General features: G+C 36.5%; 1 protein-coding gene across 1 annotated transcript in view; it reads left to right on the forward strand.

Moving 5' to 3' along the window:
• CHRM2 (cholinergic receptor muscarinic 2) overlaps positions 1 to 17,901 on the forward strand; it is a 174,490-nt gene extending 156,589 nt beyond the window's left edge. The window contains exons 5-6 of the mRNA XM_063667862.1: positions 16,193 to 16,385; positions 17,046 to 17,901. Of these exons, the coding sequence (XP_063523932.1) occupies positions 16,193 to 16,235 (43 nt within the window). The 3' untranslated portion in view covers positions 16,236 to 16,385; positions 17,046 to 17,901. The remainder of the gene's footprint in view (positions 1 to 16,192; positions 16,386 to 17,045) is intronic.
• Positions 17,902 to 18,368: the final 467 nt, after the last annotated feature.

The following is an 18,368-nucleotide window of genomic DNA, read 5'->3' on the forward strand; positions in this document are numbered from 1 at the left end:
GGTGGACACTGTCTCATGGCCACCCCGTGAAGTAATCTAGACTGTGCTGTTTTAATGCAGATCTCGGCATGCACAATCAGCAGCTGGGTATTGCACAATCAGCAGCTCGGCATGCACAATCAGCAGTCATCATTAGGTATTAGTCCTAAATCAAGAAATTAAAGTCTGTCGAGCCCCCTGTTGGGTACAGAGTGTATGAGGAACTCTACACTATCACAAACTTGGGAGAAATGAATGAAAATAAAATTATTAAAATTTCAGACATGATGAAAATTGGATCTAAAGTTTGTTTCATATATGCATACTTATTTGGAAGCAAATTTTAACAAAAAGTATTTCTTGGCCATGTACAGGTGAAATACTTTATGTAAATGACAAATTAGGATTATACTGTTACCTTAGCTGTAATGATTTCTAAAAATTTGAATGACAAAGGAACCTGTTATCTTTCTTATTTGTTTCCACTGCTTCACTTTTTTATGAGTAAGATATATAGCATTCACTTGAGAGAAATACACACGTAGTATAGAATCCTAGTCTTAAAAAATTCTGTAATAAAAGGCAACTATTTAAATGTATGTGAATTCCAAATCACACAGGTTATTTAAGAGTGAAAATTTACATACTAGAAAAATTGAAGAATGTTAGTATTCTTTTAAAAAGATATGTTTTATATTCTACAAATGACATAAGGATAATTTTTGACAGGATCTTTAAAGATAATCCAAATTTTATATATAAATTGGATAGGGGATTATATATAACTATATACATATAGTTAGTTTTACTATCAAGTTCACGTATTTATACAAGTGTGTATAATTATATACATATTGTATGCTTTATTTATAAAAGAGAAAGAACATGTTTAAAGAAACAGTACTAGGAATTTAATGGAAAATGACTTGCAAATGCAGGGAATGAGGTATGTACCAATGGAAAATACTCAGCATACCAAAGGAGTATTGGCTCAAGTGTTGATGATGCATATATACAAAGATATTTCAACTTCCAAATTCAGTACTGAGGAAACAGTGATGCCAAGTCTCAGAAAGAGTTGAAGAATAATATTTACATGCCGTGTCCTTGGATGTGTTTTTGCCAAACTATATCCCTAAATGAATCCTTACGCCAGTCAGAAAATACAACAAATACAACAATAAAATATTTTGCTTTTTTAAAAAAGACAGTGATTCATCATGACCAGACATAGTGGCTCACGCCTGTAATCCCACCACTTAGGGAGGCAGAGGCGAGAAGATAGCTTGAACCCAAGAGATAGAGACCTGCCTGGGCAACATGGTGAGACCCTGTTCTCCACAAAAAGGAAAAAAAGACAAACAAACAAAAAACCACCGTAACTCCCCTTATCAAATAATTCGTCATGTTTAGAATATCTCTGTGAGTATCTTGGAAACCAGACTCTGTACTCCTGACTACTCTTTAAGAAAGAATGTCAATTAGTGCAAGTTCCTCACTTGATTAAGTACTAATTTCAGTGCAAATTACCGGGAGCTCTGGCTCTGCCCTTAAAGACTTTTCATTTTGCTTTCACTATCTACCAGATGAAAATTGCTCAGGAGTACTCGTTCTACCAACTGTTCTACATTTCTGGCATTCCTAAAGTGTTGGATAGATGGACTCCAGGTTTGCCTGGTTTCTAGATCAGTACTTAGTGGACTAGACGTGTCAGGAAGTATTCCTGTTTTTGTATACTTTCCACAAAGAATTGATTTTAAGACATCTATCCAATATGGTTTTTCTCTCTCCAAACAAGAAGAAAGTCAACACCCATAAAAACTCATATCAAATGTCCTCAAGTGTACACAGGTCAAGAAGTACCACGGTGACTTGGCTTGGAGCTGACTGTGTTCTTGTCAATGAGGTGGTAGCAATTCCAGCCCTAGGAAGAATTTATTCAGAAGTATTCGTGCACTCAAGGTTATGATATAAACTTAGATTCTTTCAGTCTTGAGGTTGGTTACAACCTTATTTATCACTTATCCCCACTTTCAAGAGCAGATGCTCTCTATAGACTGTAATGGTCATAAAGACTTTGCTTCAGCCTCCCTGGAAATCAGCAGTTCAACTTCCTTGATGCTTCACGTTGGCCTCTGTCTCATTTCATTATTCTATCCTGATCTGATCTTATCTATAACCTCAGCTTTTATTATCATCTTAAATGTGACAGAACATAAATCTTACCTCTATCCCAGGCTTCTCCATTGAACACCAGCACTGTATAGACTATTGTCTACCCACCTGAGCACCCCTTGTGGATTTCTCACACCTTTCTCAACCTCAACATGTTCAAGGCTACCTTCCTGATTTCACCCTCAAAATTGGCCCCATTCTGCTATTTCCTAACCCATCTTCTACTCAGTTGCACAAAACAGAAACCAAAGCACTACCTTTGACTTTCACCTCTAATTATACCTCCAGTCCTCCCAATTTTACCTCATAAATATCAAATCTGTTAAATCTATGAACTTCTCCCATTTCCACTAATACCTCTACACAGCACAGGTAGCCTAACTGATTTTACCACATCAGCTCTGACCCCATCCCATATGTCTTCTATACTGAAACCAGAGCAGTCTTTTCAGAAGGTAAATCTGCTTCAAATCTGTGGGTGATTCCCTCCTTTGCCAAAGTCCAGAATCCTTTATCTGGCCTAGGAGCACTTCACGGCATAGCCCCTCCTTCCTCTCCATCCTCACCTCTCACCACACTCCCATGTGATTGCACAGCGCTTGCCACATTGGCACAAGCCACACCTGTCCTCGTCATGCACCCACTGCTAAAGGACCTTGGCACATGCACTTAATCATACTTTGCCTGGAAAGCTCTCCTCACCCATCATTACCTGGATAACTCCTAAGTACCCTTTGCATCTCAGATCCAGGATGAGACTTTCTGGTACATCTCCCTGAGTGTTCTAACTACATCAAATCCCCCACTATAGCTCCCATAGCAATTTTCATAGCTGAAATTTTATTTATGCATGAGAGATTATTTGACTAAATTTTTGTCTCCACCTATAGAATATACGCTTTGAAAGTTCAAAGACCACATCTACATTTGTTCACCTAAGACAGTGCTTTATACATGATCACTCTTCTCTCACTAACATTTTTTCCTTACTTTCTAGATATCTAAATTTGAGAAAGTTATTTAATTTCTTCATATGTAAAGATAGTCCATATTTATATATACATAGTATTGCTATAAATTATATATATATTTATATAAGCACTAATTTGAGGATTAGAAGTAATTAGAGTTTGAAAAGCTCCTAGCAGAGTGCCTGACAAAGAGGAGTACTCAAGGTTGTATATGTATAACACTTACTGTCATGGAAAACTGTAATAGAGACTGAAGATTCCAGAGCTTTTAGCCTTCACTTTGCATAGTCCTAAGTGTCCTGTAAACCCAGCTGGTGCTTTTCTGAAATAAGTGATACTTCTGGAAACTTGAGACCATTTCCTCAGTAAAGGGAATTAACTATGAAACACTCCAGATAGAATATAATTATTCTTTTCTTTTGAGACATTGCTCAAATCATTTTAGCATTTTGCTTAAATAGTTATGTAAATTACAGTAATAAAGTTATTGATATCTTACACTGTTCTAGCTCATTTTACATTCCAGGTATTTTTTTAGATCTGGTGTTAATCATATGAGAAATTTTTGTACTCATTTTATAGATGAGGAACTGGAAGCTCTCTGAGATCAAGTAATTGCCCAAGGTCACAGATGCACGTGGAATAGCCAAGACTCAAATCTAAAAGTGGTTAATTATACAGGAAGCACCTGAGAAGCAGCTTGACCTGGTTTCCTCAGTCTAAACCTCTGGGGAATATGTATATATCTATATATATGTATAATATATGTATATGTAATGTATATTTACATATATAATATATAATATACTTATATAATGCAATATATGTACAGTATATATTCCTATATTAACACCTGATTAATAGATTTCTTTTCATTGTTATTTCTATTTATGGTTTTATTGCTAACAAAACCATGGTACATTTATGATAAGTGACAATATTATTGTACAGTTGAAGTATCATACAACATTACAGCATTATTTTATTGCTAATTTCTTTGTACATCCAGCTCAAGCAGCTACTTGAAATATTTTCCAGGATTGCAACCCCCCAGGGGCTTTTCAGGGTGACCCGAGTGATGCCTCCTGAAATGCCCAGTTTCTATGGTGTAGCCAGACAGCTGAAGAAGCTGCACCCAGACAGGCTGTGCTTGATGCTCCCCTAGTGTCTGGTCCATAAATATAACAGGTGTCTGAGGGAGCGCGGGGCCTGCAGAATTCGAGGGCGAGGCTGGCTTGGGGACACAGCAAAAAGGGTCTCTTCTCCCAGCCCTTCTTTTCCACCAATGCCCTGTCCTTTATCCCCAAGACCTGCAGTCCCCAGTGAGAAGTGTTTGCCCAGCTCTCAATCCTACATTAAAGGAAACTTCCACTTTGGAGACTTGACCAGGGAGTTCTGCTTCTTGGGCACACAGAGGCAACTTAAGTCTAGGCCTGAGTTTCCCCCCTCTTTAAACCCTCTTGAGCCTCTTACAGTTATAGAGCTTTTTGAAATTTCTATTAGATGGTCAGATACTTTGACATTAGTCTTTAAACAGAACTATTCTTATTAATCTCAAGAAAAACCATAGAAACCATTGTTAGTGGAACAAAATGCCCCTTCATAAAGTGCCTACCAATTTATACAGTGAACATCACACACTTCACCCAAGCTAATCCTTACACCTACCCTATAAGGTGGACACTATTATCACCTTTTTCAGATAAGGGATATTTAATTTAGAAGTTAAATGACTTGGCCTATATCACTTTGAATTCCTGCACATAAGGAAACAAATTGTTCCCTCGTTTTTTTTTAATTTTAATTTTAGAGATATTGTCTCACTATGTTGCCCAGACTGGTCTCAAACTCTTGGGCTCAAGTGATCCTCCTGCCTCAGCCTCCCAAGTAGCTGAGACTATAGGCACATGCCATCATGCCTGGCTTGTTCTCTCATATTTAAAAGTGCACACTCAGGCAGTAGAAGATTAAGGGACCAAAAATAGAGTTGATATGCGCTTATAGTAGAGGTTATTGTATCTTCCAACCCTAATGAGGTGGAGTTTATAAGGCAAGTCTTTCCAGGGTTACTCTCAGATAATTTCAGAATATTGTTCCAAGGTAAACAAATGCTACTTGGGGTCATATCAGTCCAGACTAGTTGGCTACATTTTTCCCATGGGGTTGGTTGGGGCCAGCCATGAGATCCAGTGGTTTTAGTTTTTTTTTTATTTACTTCAAAATAGCATGCCCATTCAAATGGCTACTATATTCACTTTTCAAAATAATTTGTGAATCATCAAGATCTGATATGTTAGATAGAATCCAACTTGCTAAAATTAAATTCTTTCCTTCTATTTTGTGTATGTGGTGGAGGGAGGAGGGTGAGCAAATCAAAGTCATCTTTAGAAATATTTTAGGATAAATTCTGATGAAGCTGCTTGAGGTTTTCAAATTAAATTACTGAATATGAAAGCTGATGTTTCCTATAGGAAAGCAGTGTTTTCAATTTTCTTTATTCACTCCCAAGAGCTCTAATCATATTTCTTACATGAACTGTCTCAAGAGTCAGTAACAATTTTTTGATTCAAAGGAAAATCAGACGTGCAAGAAAAAGTCAAATTGAAGAGATAAGCTAGAGCTAAGGACTGTAGCAAATTACGGAGTTCCCATTAGTGAATGACATAGAGCTAGGACAACTGAACGGAGCAATAGAGAGAGATTTGTTCAGGTAAGCAGTTGGCTTAGTGTAGGAAGCACAGTAAAATACTTTATCATCAGTCATTAGGCAGAGTCCTTACATCTGGATTCCAACATTATGTATCAAGGCATGCTGAGTATCTTTCTCCAGCCCCTCCTGGTCCACTACATTCTCCATCCTGCTCTGTGGATTCTGGGAAGCTGACCTATATGCATTGCCTTAATATGCTTCTTAGCCATAACTAAAACTTATCTTCTAGTTTTTAGTTGAGGTCACCCACCACAACTTGGCTGTGTCCTCCTACAAGAGGCCAACCAAGTGGCCTGCAATCTGGGTCCAGTAACATCCCCCTCCCTTGGCCTTTCAGGCTGAAGGGTGGTAATGGCACTTCTCTGTTACTAGCCCCAGCATCTTGCACTGTTCTCTTTTGTATGGATTTCCTAAACACCATCCTCACCTCTGCACATAGCGCCTTTATTAAACTTTCCTCAATGCATCGATTCTGAATGGATTGTTACCAACTATGTCCTTAGGTAATAAACAAGTATTGTTTATGAAAATAGAAAGCATAAGATTCTTTAATTCCCATGAAATGTTTAAAAGGTAATTTTGGACTCCAATTCTGAAGCGATGGATTCAAAAGCCAGAATATCAGTACGAGCACAAGGATTAAGAATTCAGAGGACAATAGAAAATTAGACATCTATTTTAGAATTACGACTTAATTTGATTGTTTGACCAAACCAACCAGGAGCCAATTAATACAAATTCTTCCATTTGTTCATAAAATCATTTATTCAGAAAATATTTATGGAGTGAAAGTGATTTATCTGGCTCTATTCTGGGGTTGTGAGATCCAGTACTGCACAGGGAAGATCCAAAAGTTTTTTTCCATCACATAGCCTGTGTAGCTGAAGCCAAGTGGATATACATAAAGATGATTTTAAACAAAGTGTCACAGTGGTTATTTAGAAGACGGTTTTGAAATATTTACTCATTATTATAATCTGAACTCAAGATTAATGTATCTTCCCAAAACAGAAGACAAAGAACACATTTGCTCTACATAAATCATAAGTAGCAATGAACAAAATGAAAGAAAACATGAATCAACACTCCAATTCTCTAAAATATTTACCACTGTTCTAAAATTGAGCTCTTTTGATTGGAAAGATAAACATAACTATGAAAATCATTAGAATCACTAAGAAATTCAGATTTTGAGAATTTGAAGTTATTGCATTATATAAGCAACAGAACTAGTTCTTGTACTAGGCAGGGGCACATTTATTCTCTTTATCTGAAGGCAAGTAAGATCATCTTACTCTTTTGGAACATTTGGAAATATTTCATAAGTTTGGGGAAGACTCTTACATTATTTAGATGCCAGTTACCTGTGAGACAAACTTAAGTATTCTGATATTTTGATTATCCCTACCTCTTGCTTCTTCTGTTCTGGCCTCCTCATCTACAAAAGTGTGAATTATAAGTTTCTTCCCGAATCAAATATAATAATGTGTTTCATTTTGTATGTTATTTCATTTGGTCAGAAATGCTCAAAGTTTAGAGGCTTCAAAACACATTAAAATGTCCACTTAAATCAAGAAGACATAAAGATCTTTACAAACACTACCAATTACAGAATATCTCATGAATTGAGTGACTATTACTATCTGCCTCCCTTTTTAATATCATACATCTGAGAAAAACACTTTAGAAACTTAAGCCTTTTAAATATAAAATCTAAATGTATAGAAACTCTGGAAGATAATCCTGGAAATACCATTTTGGGCATAGGCTATGGCAGAGATTTCATGAAGAAGACCCCAAAAACCATTGCAACAAAAATTCACAAATGGGACCTAATTAAACTAAAGAGTTTCTGAACTGCAAAATAAACTATCAACAGAGTAAACAGACAACCACCGGAATGGGAGAAAATATTTGCAAACCATGCATTTGACAAAGGTCTAATAGCCAGAATCTATAAGGAACTTAAACACATTAACAAGCAAAAAAACAACTTCATTAAAAGGTGGGCAAAGGACACAAGTAGACAGTTTTTTAAAGAAGACATATGCGCAGCCAGCAAGCATATGAAAATGCTCAACATCACTAATCACTGGAGACATCCAAATCAAAACCACAATGAAATACCATCTCACACCAGTCAGAATGGCTATTAAAAAGTCAAAAAAATACAGATGCTTGAAGGGTTGCAGAGAATAAAGAATGTTTATACACTGCTAGTGTGAATGTAAATTAGTTCAGCTACTGTAGAAAGCAGTATGGAGATTTCTCAAAGAATTAGCAGGGCATGGTGCCATGTACCTGTAGTCCCAGCTCCTGGAGGATGAGGTGGGATGATCGCTTGAGCCCAGGAGGTGGAGGTTGCAGTGAGCCAGTCTTGCCACTGCACTCCAGCCTGGGCAACAGGGGGACACCAACACCCTGTGGAAAAAAAAAAAAGAACTTAAAATAGAACTACCATTCAACTCAGCAATCCCATTACTGGGTAAGGACACAGAGGAAAGTAAATTGTTCTACCAAAAAGACACGTGTACTTGTATGTTCATTGCAGCACTATTCACAATAGCACAGATATGGAATCAACTTAGATGCCCATCAATGGTGGATTGGATAAAGAAAATGAGGTACGATGTATACACCATGCAACACTATGTGGTCATAAAAAAGAATGAAATCATATCCTTTGCAGCAACATGAATGCAGCTGGAGGTCATTATCCTAGGCCAATTAATGCAGGAAGAGAAAATCAAATACTGAATGTTCTCACTTATAAGTGGGAGACAAACGTTAAGGAAACATGGACACAAAGAAGGGAAAAATAGACACTAGGGCCTACTTGAGGGTGGAGGGTGGGAGGAATGTGAGGATCAAAAAACTACCTATCAGGTACTATGCTTATTACCTGGGTGATGAAATATCTGTTCACCAAACCCCCCATGACACACAATTTACCTATATAGCAAACCTGCACATGTACCCCTGAACCTAAAATAAAAGTTAAAAACAAAAAAGAAAGTTACTCTTTGGGAAAGGGTCAGACACAAATGATAGATCACATAAAAAAGGGAATTGCTTTTTAAAGAGATGAGGTTATTTAAAAAAAAAAATGGCCAGACACGGTGGCTCACGCCTGTAATCCCAGCACTGTGGGAGGCAGAGGCAGGAAGATCACGAGGTCAAGAGATCAAGATCATCCTGGCCAACATGGTGAAACCCTGTCTCTACTAAAAATACAAAAATTAGCCAGGTGTGGTGGTGCACACCTGTAGTCCCAGCTACTTGGGAAGCTGAGGCAGGAGAATCACTTGAACCTGGGAGGTGGAGGTTGCAGTGAGCCAAGATCATGCCACTACATCCAGCCTGGGTGACAGAGCAAGACTCAGTCAAAAAAAAAAAAAAAAAAAAAGAGGCCTTGATATCCAAAGCAGAAATCATAAAGAAAAAAAAAAGATTTTTATGTTTGCTTTTGAAAACTTTTTTTAAAATTTGTTACAAAACTTCCTTTAACAACGATAAAGCCAAACTAGAAATTATTTGCAATGTACACAATGAAAAATATTAATGTCCTTACTATATAAACAGCTTTTGCAGATCAATAGCAAAGAGACAAACTTCATAAAAAATTGGCAGAATATATGAATGGTGGCCCTCCAAAATTGGCAGAATATATGAAATGGTGGCCCTCCAAAAACAGAAATATAAATTAGAGACTATTTGATATGGAAAAGTTTATATTCTTATTATTAATAAAATGCAATTTAAGGCATAAAGATATTCCATTTTATATGGATAATTATTGCATTTCTTTAAAAGGACAATTTGTAATTTCACTACAAGTATGAGTTATTTCCAGACTGCTGATGAACTTGTTCATATTTCTGTTTTCATGAGAAATTTGAAAATTTGCAATAAAATGGTAAAAGCGAAAATTACTTTCAAAAAAAAAAATGAAACAAACAGCTGCTTGTATGAAAACACCAATAAAATTGGCAAACCTTTAGAAAGATGAACAAAGGAATATAAAGAGCGAAGATACTAATTACTGATCTCAGAAGTTAAACAGCATATATCACTATACATCCTGCAAATAACCCAAAGGATGATTACAGAATGCTACAAAAAATTATACATGTATAAAATGGACAACTTTGATAAAACAGGTCACCTCCTTGAAAACACAAATAACCACAACTCATCCAATGTGAAGTAAATAATTTGAATAGCTCCATAACAATTAAGAAAATTGAATTTATAATTTAAAACTAATAGCCCCCCAAATAGTCACCAGGCCAGATGGTTTAACTGGAAAATTCTACCAAACATTTAAAAAAGAAGGAAAATAGCCTTTTCACCAAATGATGCTAGAGCAATTAGACATCTACAACAAAAATGTGAACTTCAACCTAAGCCTCATACCTTATACCAAATATAATGCAAATGCATTATAAAGTTAAAAGTAAGTATAAATTTACAAAACTTTTAGGGAAAAAAAACATAGGAAAAAATACTTGATTTCTAAGGCTAGAAAAAGTGACCTTAGATTTGACATCGAAAGCATGAGACATAAAAGGAAAAACTGATATAAAAATTAAAAACCGTTGCTCTCTGCAAGACTGTGGACAAGATGAAAAGACAAGATATGAACAGTGAGAAAATATTTGCAAAAATAGTATACAGAGTATTTGAAGAGCTTTCAAACCTCCACAATAAAAAAAGCAAGCAATCTAATTAGAAAATGAGCATAAGACATGAACAGACATTTCACAAGAGAAGATACACTGATGTCGAATAAGTATTAGCCATCAGGGAAATAAAAATGAGAACCACAGTGAAATATCACAACACACTAATGACAATGGCTAATACATACATAAACAACACCAAATGCTGGCCAGGATGTGGAGAAATTAGATCACTCATACATTATTAATGGGAATGCAAAATAGTACAGTCACTCTGGAAAACAGATTGGCAGTGTCTTAAAAACCAACCACGTATTTACTATCCAACCCAGCAATTTGTACTCCTGAGTTTATCCCAGGGAAACGAAGACTTATGTTCACACAAAATCTCATCCATGAATGTTTATACCACTTTTGTTTGTAATAGCCCCAAATTGGAAACAACTCAGATGAACAAGTGAATGGTTGAACAAACTCTGGTATGTCATATCATGGTGTACTATTTAGCAGTACAAATAATAAACTACTGAAATATACAACAGCTTGGATGATTCCCCGGGGAATTATAGTGAATGAAAAAAATTCAATCCCAAAAGATTACATGCATAAAATTGCTAAAACTATAGAAATGTGTCCCAACCCAAATCTCATGTCGAACTGTAATCCCCAATGTTGGAGGAGGGGTCTGGTGGGAGGTAATTGGATCATGGGGACAGACTTCCCCCTTGCTGTTGTCAAGAAAGTGAGTTCTCAGGAGATTTGGTTGCTTAAAACTGCTACACTCCCACCAGTGCCATGACAGCTTACAAATGCCATGGCAACGTCAGGAAGTTACCCTATATGGTCTAAAAAGGGGAGGCACAAATAATCTACCCCTTGTTTAGCGTATCATCAAGAAACAAAAATGGGCAACCAGCAGCTCTCGGGGCTGCTCTGTCTATGGAGTTGCCATTTTGTTTATTCCTTTACTTTCTTAATAAACTTGCTTTCACTTTGCACTGTGGACTCGCCCTGAATTCTTTCTTGCACGAGATCCAAGAACCCTCTCTTGGGGTCTGGATTGGGACCCCTTTCCTGTGACAATAACAATTTGTCTATGCATCACATAGTGGGACTCCTTAAACTCAGAATAAAACTTGCCACATAGCAAATGTTCAATAAATGTGTTTTTAATAGTGTCTTAGCCTGTTTGGGCTGAAAACAAACTACCACAGACTGGAGGGCTTATATACAACAGAAGTTTATTTCTCACAGTTCTGGAGGCTGGGAAATCCCAGACCAAAGGACCAGTAGATTCTGTGTCTGTTGAGGGTCTACTTCCTGCTTCATAGACTGCCATTTTCTTGCTGCTTCTTCATGTGGCAGAAGGGGTGGAGAGGGAGCTCTCTGGGGTCTTTTCTTATAAGGTCACTAATTCCACTTATGAGGAGTCCATCCTCATGATCTAAACACCTACCAAAGGCTCTCCACCTAATGCCATCACATTGGGGATTGGAATTTAAACATAGGAATTTTGCAGGGCCCAAACAGCCAATCTATAGCAAATAGTGGTAAAATACACGTGAAAAAATTAAACCAAAGTATATTTTTTTAAAATACCCTAACATCAAGCTCTAAGGTCAAGTCATCAAAATCAGTAGTATAATCCAAGTTACTTTTATTTTTACAAAAATATATACACTTGTGGGGTACACGTACAGTTTTGTTACATGCATATATTGCATAATGAAGTCTGGACTTTCAGTGTAACCTTCACTCGAATATGTAAATTATACCCAATAGGTAATTTCTCATCCCTCACCCTGTTCCCACCTCCCATCTTTTGGCGTCTCCAATGTCTATTATTCCACTCCATATGTCCATGTGTAAGCATTTTTAAGCTCCCTCTTATAAAGGAGAACATGTGGTATTTGACTTTCTTTTTCTGAGTTATTTCACTTAAGTAATGGCTTCCACTTCCAATCATGTTGCTGCAAAAAACATGATTTCATTCTTTTTTCAGGGCGCTTTTTGAGCTGTGAGGATTCCTAATCCCTGTTGAAAAAAAGATGAGTAAATTCTGAATTGTAAACTACAGGGACAACAAAGCCGTCCTTGTTATTTAAAAAGCCCATTAAGGCTGATTTAGATGTGTGTAGGATTAGGGTTGCTGGAGATAAGAATTCAGCTCTGCCCCCACCTCCAACCCCATTTCTCTCTTCCCTCTTCCCTTTTCTCTCTCTCATTCCCAATTGCTCTAACTTGTTTTTGCTCTCTCTTTCTCTCTCTCTTTTCAGTTCTTGACATTCAGAGGCACCATGAAGTCAGTTGGAAATCAAGTACAAATTTATTCTCATATTAGTACTCTTCTATCATTCTGAATTAGTATGCATAGTAGCTAATATGTTATGAAAGTCACTTACCAATAACAATGCAATCTATGAATACTAATCTGAAGGGATACCAGCCATAAAGAAAAGACTGCCACTCTGATTGGGTAAGGCTAATAGGACAGCCTTGGGCAAAATAAGTGACAGATCCTCATTTTCATGCATTTCTCCCATGCTGCTTTGACTCTCTCTTTCTTTACATTCCATCCAATGTAGAAAAATCAACATTTATTTATGAAGACAATTCTATATTCAATTCTGGTACTCCTGACACTTCCCATATCTGTCCTATAATTGTGATATATGAATAATTAGTCTATTACTAGAACAATCATATTTGGCTTTTTCCCCCCTTGAAAATTAACTAATGGCTCTGTTGGGGATTTATGATAACATTAAGTTCCTGGCTTTTTTTATTTTTTCATCCTTTTTTTGGAATCTCAGTTCCTACATGTCTCAATAGATTTAATACAGTAGGTCTCAAGCCTAGCTACATAATAGAATCAACTGGAACAATCTTAAAGTAATACTCATTTCTTGGCTTTACCTAAGATCAATGAAACCTGAGCCTCGGGATATGGCCCTAGCCTCTGTATTTTATTAAGCACCCTACATGCTTGATGCACAGTGAGAACTGAGAACCACTGGCTCTGGTTACAGGTTCAGTCCTTGTAGACCCATGTATTTTAGTGATCTTTTTAAGGATCATAAATATCAGTTTTGTCCTTGAAATATGTGTTTTCTAGCACATGGGGAGAATAGGAATAAAAGTTCCTGGATGAAGTAAATGCTTTCCCATTACATATGGAAAGCACTTATTCTAAAAGTATCAATTTTGTGTAAAGATCCTATCTTAACTTTTTACTTTGAAATAATTTTAGATTAAAAGAAAGTTTTAAAGATAATGCAGAGCTCCCATATGCCCTTCAACCAGCTTTCCCTAATGTTAGCATTTTATTTAACTATAATACGTTTGTCAAAACTAAAATCTTAACTTTGTTAACAATACTATTAACTAAACTACAGACTTAATTTAGACTTTTCCAGTTTTTCTACTAGTATTCTTTTTCTGTTCCAGGATCAAATCCAAGATTACATGCCACATTTAGTCATCATGTCTCCTTCGTCTCTTTTAGTCTGTGACAATTTCTGTCTTGTTTTTCATGACTTTGACACTTTTGAATATTACTCATAAAGAAGGTTTTTTGTAGAATAGTCCTCAATTTGGGTTTGCTTGATGTTTTCTTGTGATTAGACAAGTGTCTTGGGCTGACATGGCAAAATATCATAAGCTGAGTGCTTACAAGCCCTGTAAGTTTATTTCTTGCAGTGCTAGAGGCTGAAAAGTCCAAGATCTAGGCACCATCAGATCTGTTATCTGGTGAGGGCCCCTTAACTGGTTTACAGATGGCATCTTTTGCAGAGTCCTTGCATGGTGCAAGGGCTTAAGCAGATCTCTGGGGGGCTCTTTTATAAAAGAGCTAATCCCATCCATGAAGGCTCTACTCCCAAAGACCACCTCCTAAAACCATCACCTTAGGGGTTAAGGTTTGAACATATGGATTTGAGGGGGACACACACATTCAGATCATAGTAACTAGGGTTCTGAGTTTTGGAGAATTATACCACAGAGGTGAAGTGTCCTTTCATTGCATCAAATCAGAGGTTATATGATATCAACATGACTGATCACTGATGATGTTAACCTTGATTACTTGGTTAAGGCTGTATCTAGCAGGTTTCTCTGCTACAGAGTTACTATTTTCCCCCTTTTCATATTCTGTTCCTTATAAGTGAATCACTAAGTCCAGTCCATACTAAAGGGGAGGAAAATTGACAATTATTTGTAATTCTTCTCTAACAATGATTTGCTCTTTCTCCATGTTTTATTTCTTTACTCAATTATTTATTCACATCCGTCAGCACTCATGGATATTTGTTTATTCATTGTGATATAATCCAATACTATAATTATTTTACTGTAAAAATTGTTTTAGCTTTGATAATTGGAAGCTCTTTGAAGTTGGTTCCTGTGTCAATTTGACTTGTCTCAACCCTTTGTTTTGTTGTCTGTTTTGTTTTGTTTGAACATGTTTTTAACTTTTGAGACCACAAGTAAGTTCCAGGTTCAACTTGTACTTACACCATCCCAGCCCTAGAATCAGCCATTTCTCCAGGGATCCCTGAGTTTGTTTATTGGAGAATGGTAAAAAGAAGCCAAGATCTGGACATTGAGTGTGTTCATTACTACTAGGCTGTCACTGCGGTAAGGTTTCAAAAATTGTTTTCTTTTATACTCAGCATTCGTATCCAAATCATGCTTCTTAAAGAACTATAGAAATCATCAGAATCTAAATATTAAGGTAAAAATAAGATCCACTATAAATGAGTGACATAAATTTTGTTTCTTGAACTGGTATTAGGTCCTTAGGCATTTTTAAGATCCTGGCTTTCTTTTTCCAAATATTTTTACTATGGTTTAATGAAGATATTGTGACCTCTGTGGTTTTCTTAAATCCAAGATTCTTGCCAGACATATAATGCATTTACAATCTTTGCTTGAAAATGATAGTCAACCATATATTCCCAGAAAAATATTCTATATATGAGTGCCTTTTTTTTAGCTCTTTAGTAGTTTTTAAATTTGAAGGACATAGTCAAATATCTGGAGCAGCTAAGGGCTCACAGTTCAGCTGAGTTATCCCAATGCTGGCATTTACTTTCAAAAGCACCACATTTTGGTGATTTGTTTTTTGTTTTTTAAATCATTTATTTCTCTTCTGGTTTCAAAAGCCTAAAGCTATTCAACAAATGGTAGTTATTTCTACTTAAGGCTTTCAGAAGAGCCTTGATGGGTTTGAATATGGGCTGATTTAATTATAGTAGCATTTGGAGTTGTCACGTAAACAGTGAGTAGGATTCAATATAAGAATTCAATCCTGACCATTACATTATAACATAGTAATAGTATGTACTTTGTGGAAAAAGAAAACTAAAGCCTGGTGAATGAAGCATTATGGTCCAGTGCAATTGTGCTGTAAGAGAATTTCATTAAATTTCTGTAGCAATTCAAAGATAAGAATCACACAAAGCGGGGGCAAATAGCCTTTGCTCTGGATCCCCTGTGCCCACTTTCCCTCTCCAGATGACATCATTTGGAAAATGGGTTAAGTAGGAATGTGAAGTAAAATCTCTTAGGAGGGCAAGATATTCAAAAATAAAATACCATTTTCCTTGTGTGATAAATAGCATCTGCCATGAACAGCTTATAAGTTAATCAGGGATCTTTGTTTTTGGTCATTTCAGTTATTCAGAGAAAACCAAATTACTACAATATGATGTGAAATGATCTACTAAAATCACTTACACAGATCTTCAAAGCTGGGAGGTGGGGATGTGTAAGTCTGCCTGGAAAACTCACAAAAGACTGTAAGCAACAAACCTGAATTTTAAAGAGTGAATGAACAATTCAAAGAAAACAAAACAAATTGGAGAGAACGTAAGTGATTACTTATTTCCCAAAGGGGAATAACTTTATTCTTGGGTATAAACTCTGAAAGTGATAAAACATTTTGTTTTGTTTTCGAGTTTTATTTAATTCATTTTGTTTTGTTGTTTTTTTTTTTTTTCTTTTTTTTCCTTTGGGAGGCTAAGGCAGGCAGATTACTTGAGGCCAGGAGTTCGAGACCAGCCTGGCCAACATGGTAAAACCCCGTCTCTACCAAAAATACAAAAATTATCAGGGCTGGTGGTGCGTGCTTGTAATCCCATCTACTTGGGAGGCTGAGGTAGGAGAATCACTTGAACCTGGAGGCAGAAGTTGCAGTGACGTGAGATCACGCCACAGCAAGACTCTGTCTCCAAAAACAAACAAACAAAAAAGGTGTTTTTTGTTTTGTTTTTGTTTTTGTTTTCGTTTCCAATTTCAATTCAACTTGGGTCTGGCAGGTCCCCTGGATATACCTGTTCCATGAATGGTAAACATGAGCACTTTCCAATTCTTTAATGGAATTGCTCACAGGGCTTTGTCTATGGTTTAAAGTCTTTACTATGGCATGACAACCAGGAACAGTTTACACACACACACACACACCCTGTTATGAAAGTGATTCATCTTCTCATGCTGAATTGATAATGAGTAACATGAACCATCTTTTAGCCTAGATAAGAATGACCTCATTAAACACAGAAGAAGGAGGAGGGGGAAGGAGGAAGAGAAGAAGGGGAAGAAAAAGCAAGAGAAAGAGAAGAGGAAGAAGAAGACACCTGTAACTTCATTATGCTATTATCAGAAAGAACACTTCCTAGTGCTTTCTTTTTCTGTTTATCTCCACATTGCCATGATGAGAAGAGCTTTGTCTTACAAAAACCTGATAAGTAAAAACACAAAACAATCAAGATAAAACAAAGGAGCTTGTTACTTTTCCCAAGGATTCTCTAGGAGCTTCCTTCATTGAGTTGAATTTCCCGGTGCTCTTCAAATAGAATTTGATGTTCAAAATTAATCAACAGTAACCTTTTCAAGATCATTTCAATTTAAAATATGATTGCCTTGGATCTTAAGCCATTTTAGTCCTTTGGTTCCCATTATGTGATCCTCTTTCTTTTTATGGAACCACTTACGATAGTGAATTAATTACAGTGACTCCATGAGTTAATCAGCATTGCTGTTATTTTTCTATTCTGTGCTATGAAAGACGTAGAAGAAATGGAGAGTCATGTTCCCTATTCAAGATTACCCCAGACCAACGGGAATACCAAGCCTTTCATACACATTAACATTAAAAAAATGGAACTCCTAAGTTGTAACAGGAAAAATAAAGAGGAAAGATTAAACTTTATTCTAGCAGAGAGACTCACAAAAGACTTCTTTAAGGTGATGGCTATAATCCAGTAGTGCTGAGTACAGTCATTATCCACTTTTTTTTTAGTGAATTGCAAATGAAATCCATAATGACACCATGAAGTCACAGAACCTCCCAGAAAATACCGCAAGGAAAATTAACAGTGAAATCCACAACTATGCAAGTTAGAAGAAAGCACTAGAAGCCACACCTTAGAATCTTACTATTTAAGGAGGTAGGTTTCCAAACACTGAAACGTTTGAACAGAAGGGGACTTCTGAAATGTGATCATGTTACACCAAATCAGTGTTTTCCCTGAGACCCACAGAGCTGTCTCCCAGGAGGTAGAAGTATAGGAATCTCTTTGTCAAAAGGTCCTTTAGAGGACGCTGTTGAATCATTACTTAGGGTAAAGCAGATGCTGTCAGGCGATGAGGGAAGCTGGTGGCCACTTGATTCTAATCAGTTCAACACAACTTTGATCAGTTTTTAATATTATAATTCGGAGTAAGATTTCTTTTTAAAATAATGGTGTTGCTGCTTAAAAATAAGTGTGACCATCAGTGAACATGATGATTTTAATTCCATTCCATTCTAGATGCTATCTTCATATTCTAAAACTAGAATTGCTAGAATCC

The sequence above is a fragment of the Pongo pygmaeus genome, chromosome 6 (genome assembly GCF_028885625.2).
Source record: "Pongo pygmaeus isolate AG05252 chromosome 6, NHGRI_mPonPyg2-v2.0_pri, whole genome shotgun sequence".
NCBI lineage: Eukaryota > Metazoa > Chordata > Mammalia > Primates > Hominidae > Pongo > Pongo pygmaeus.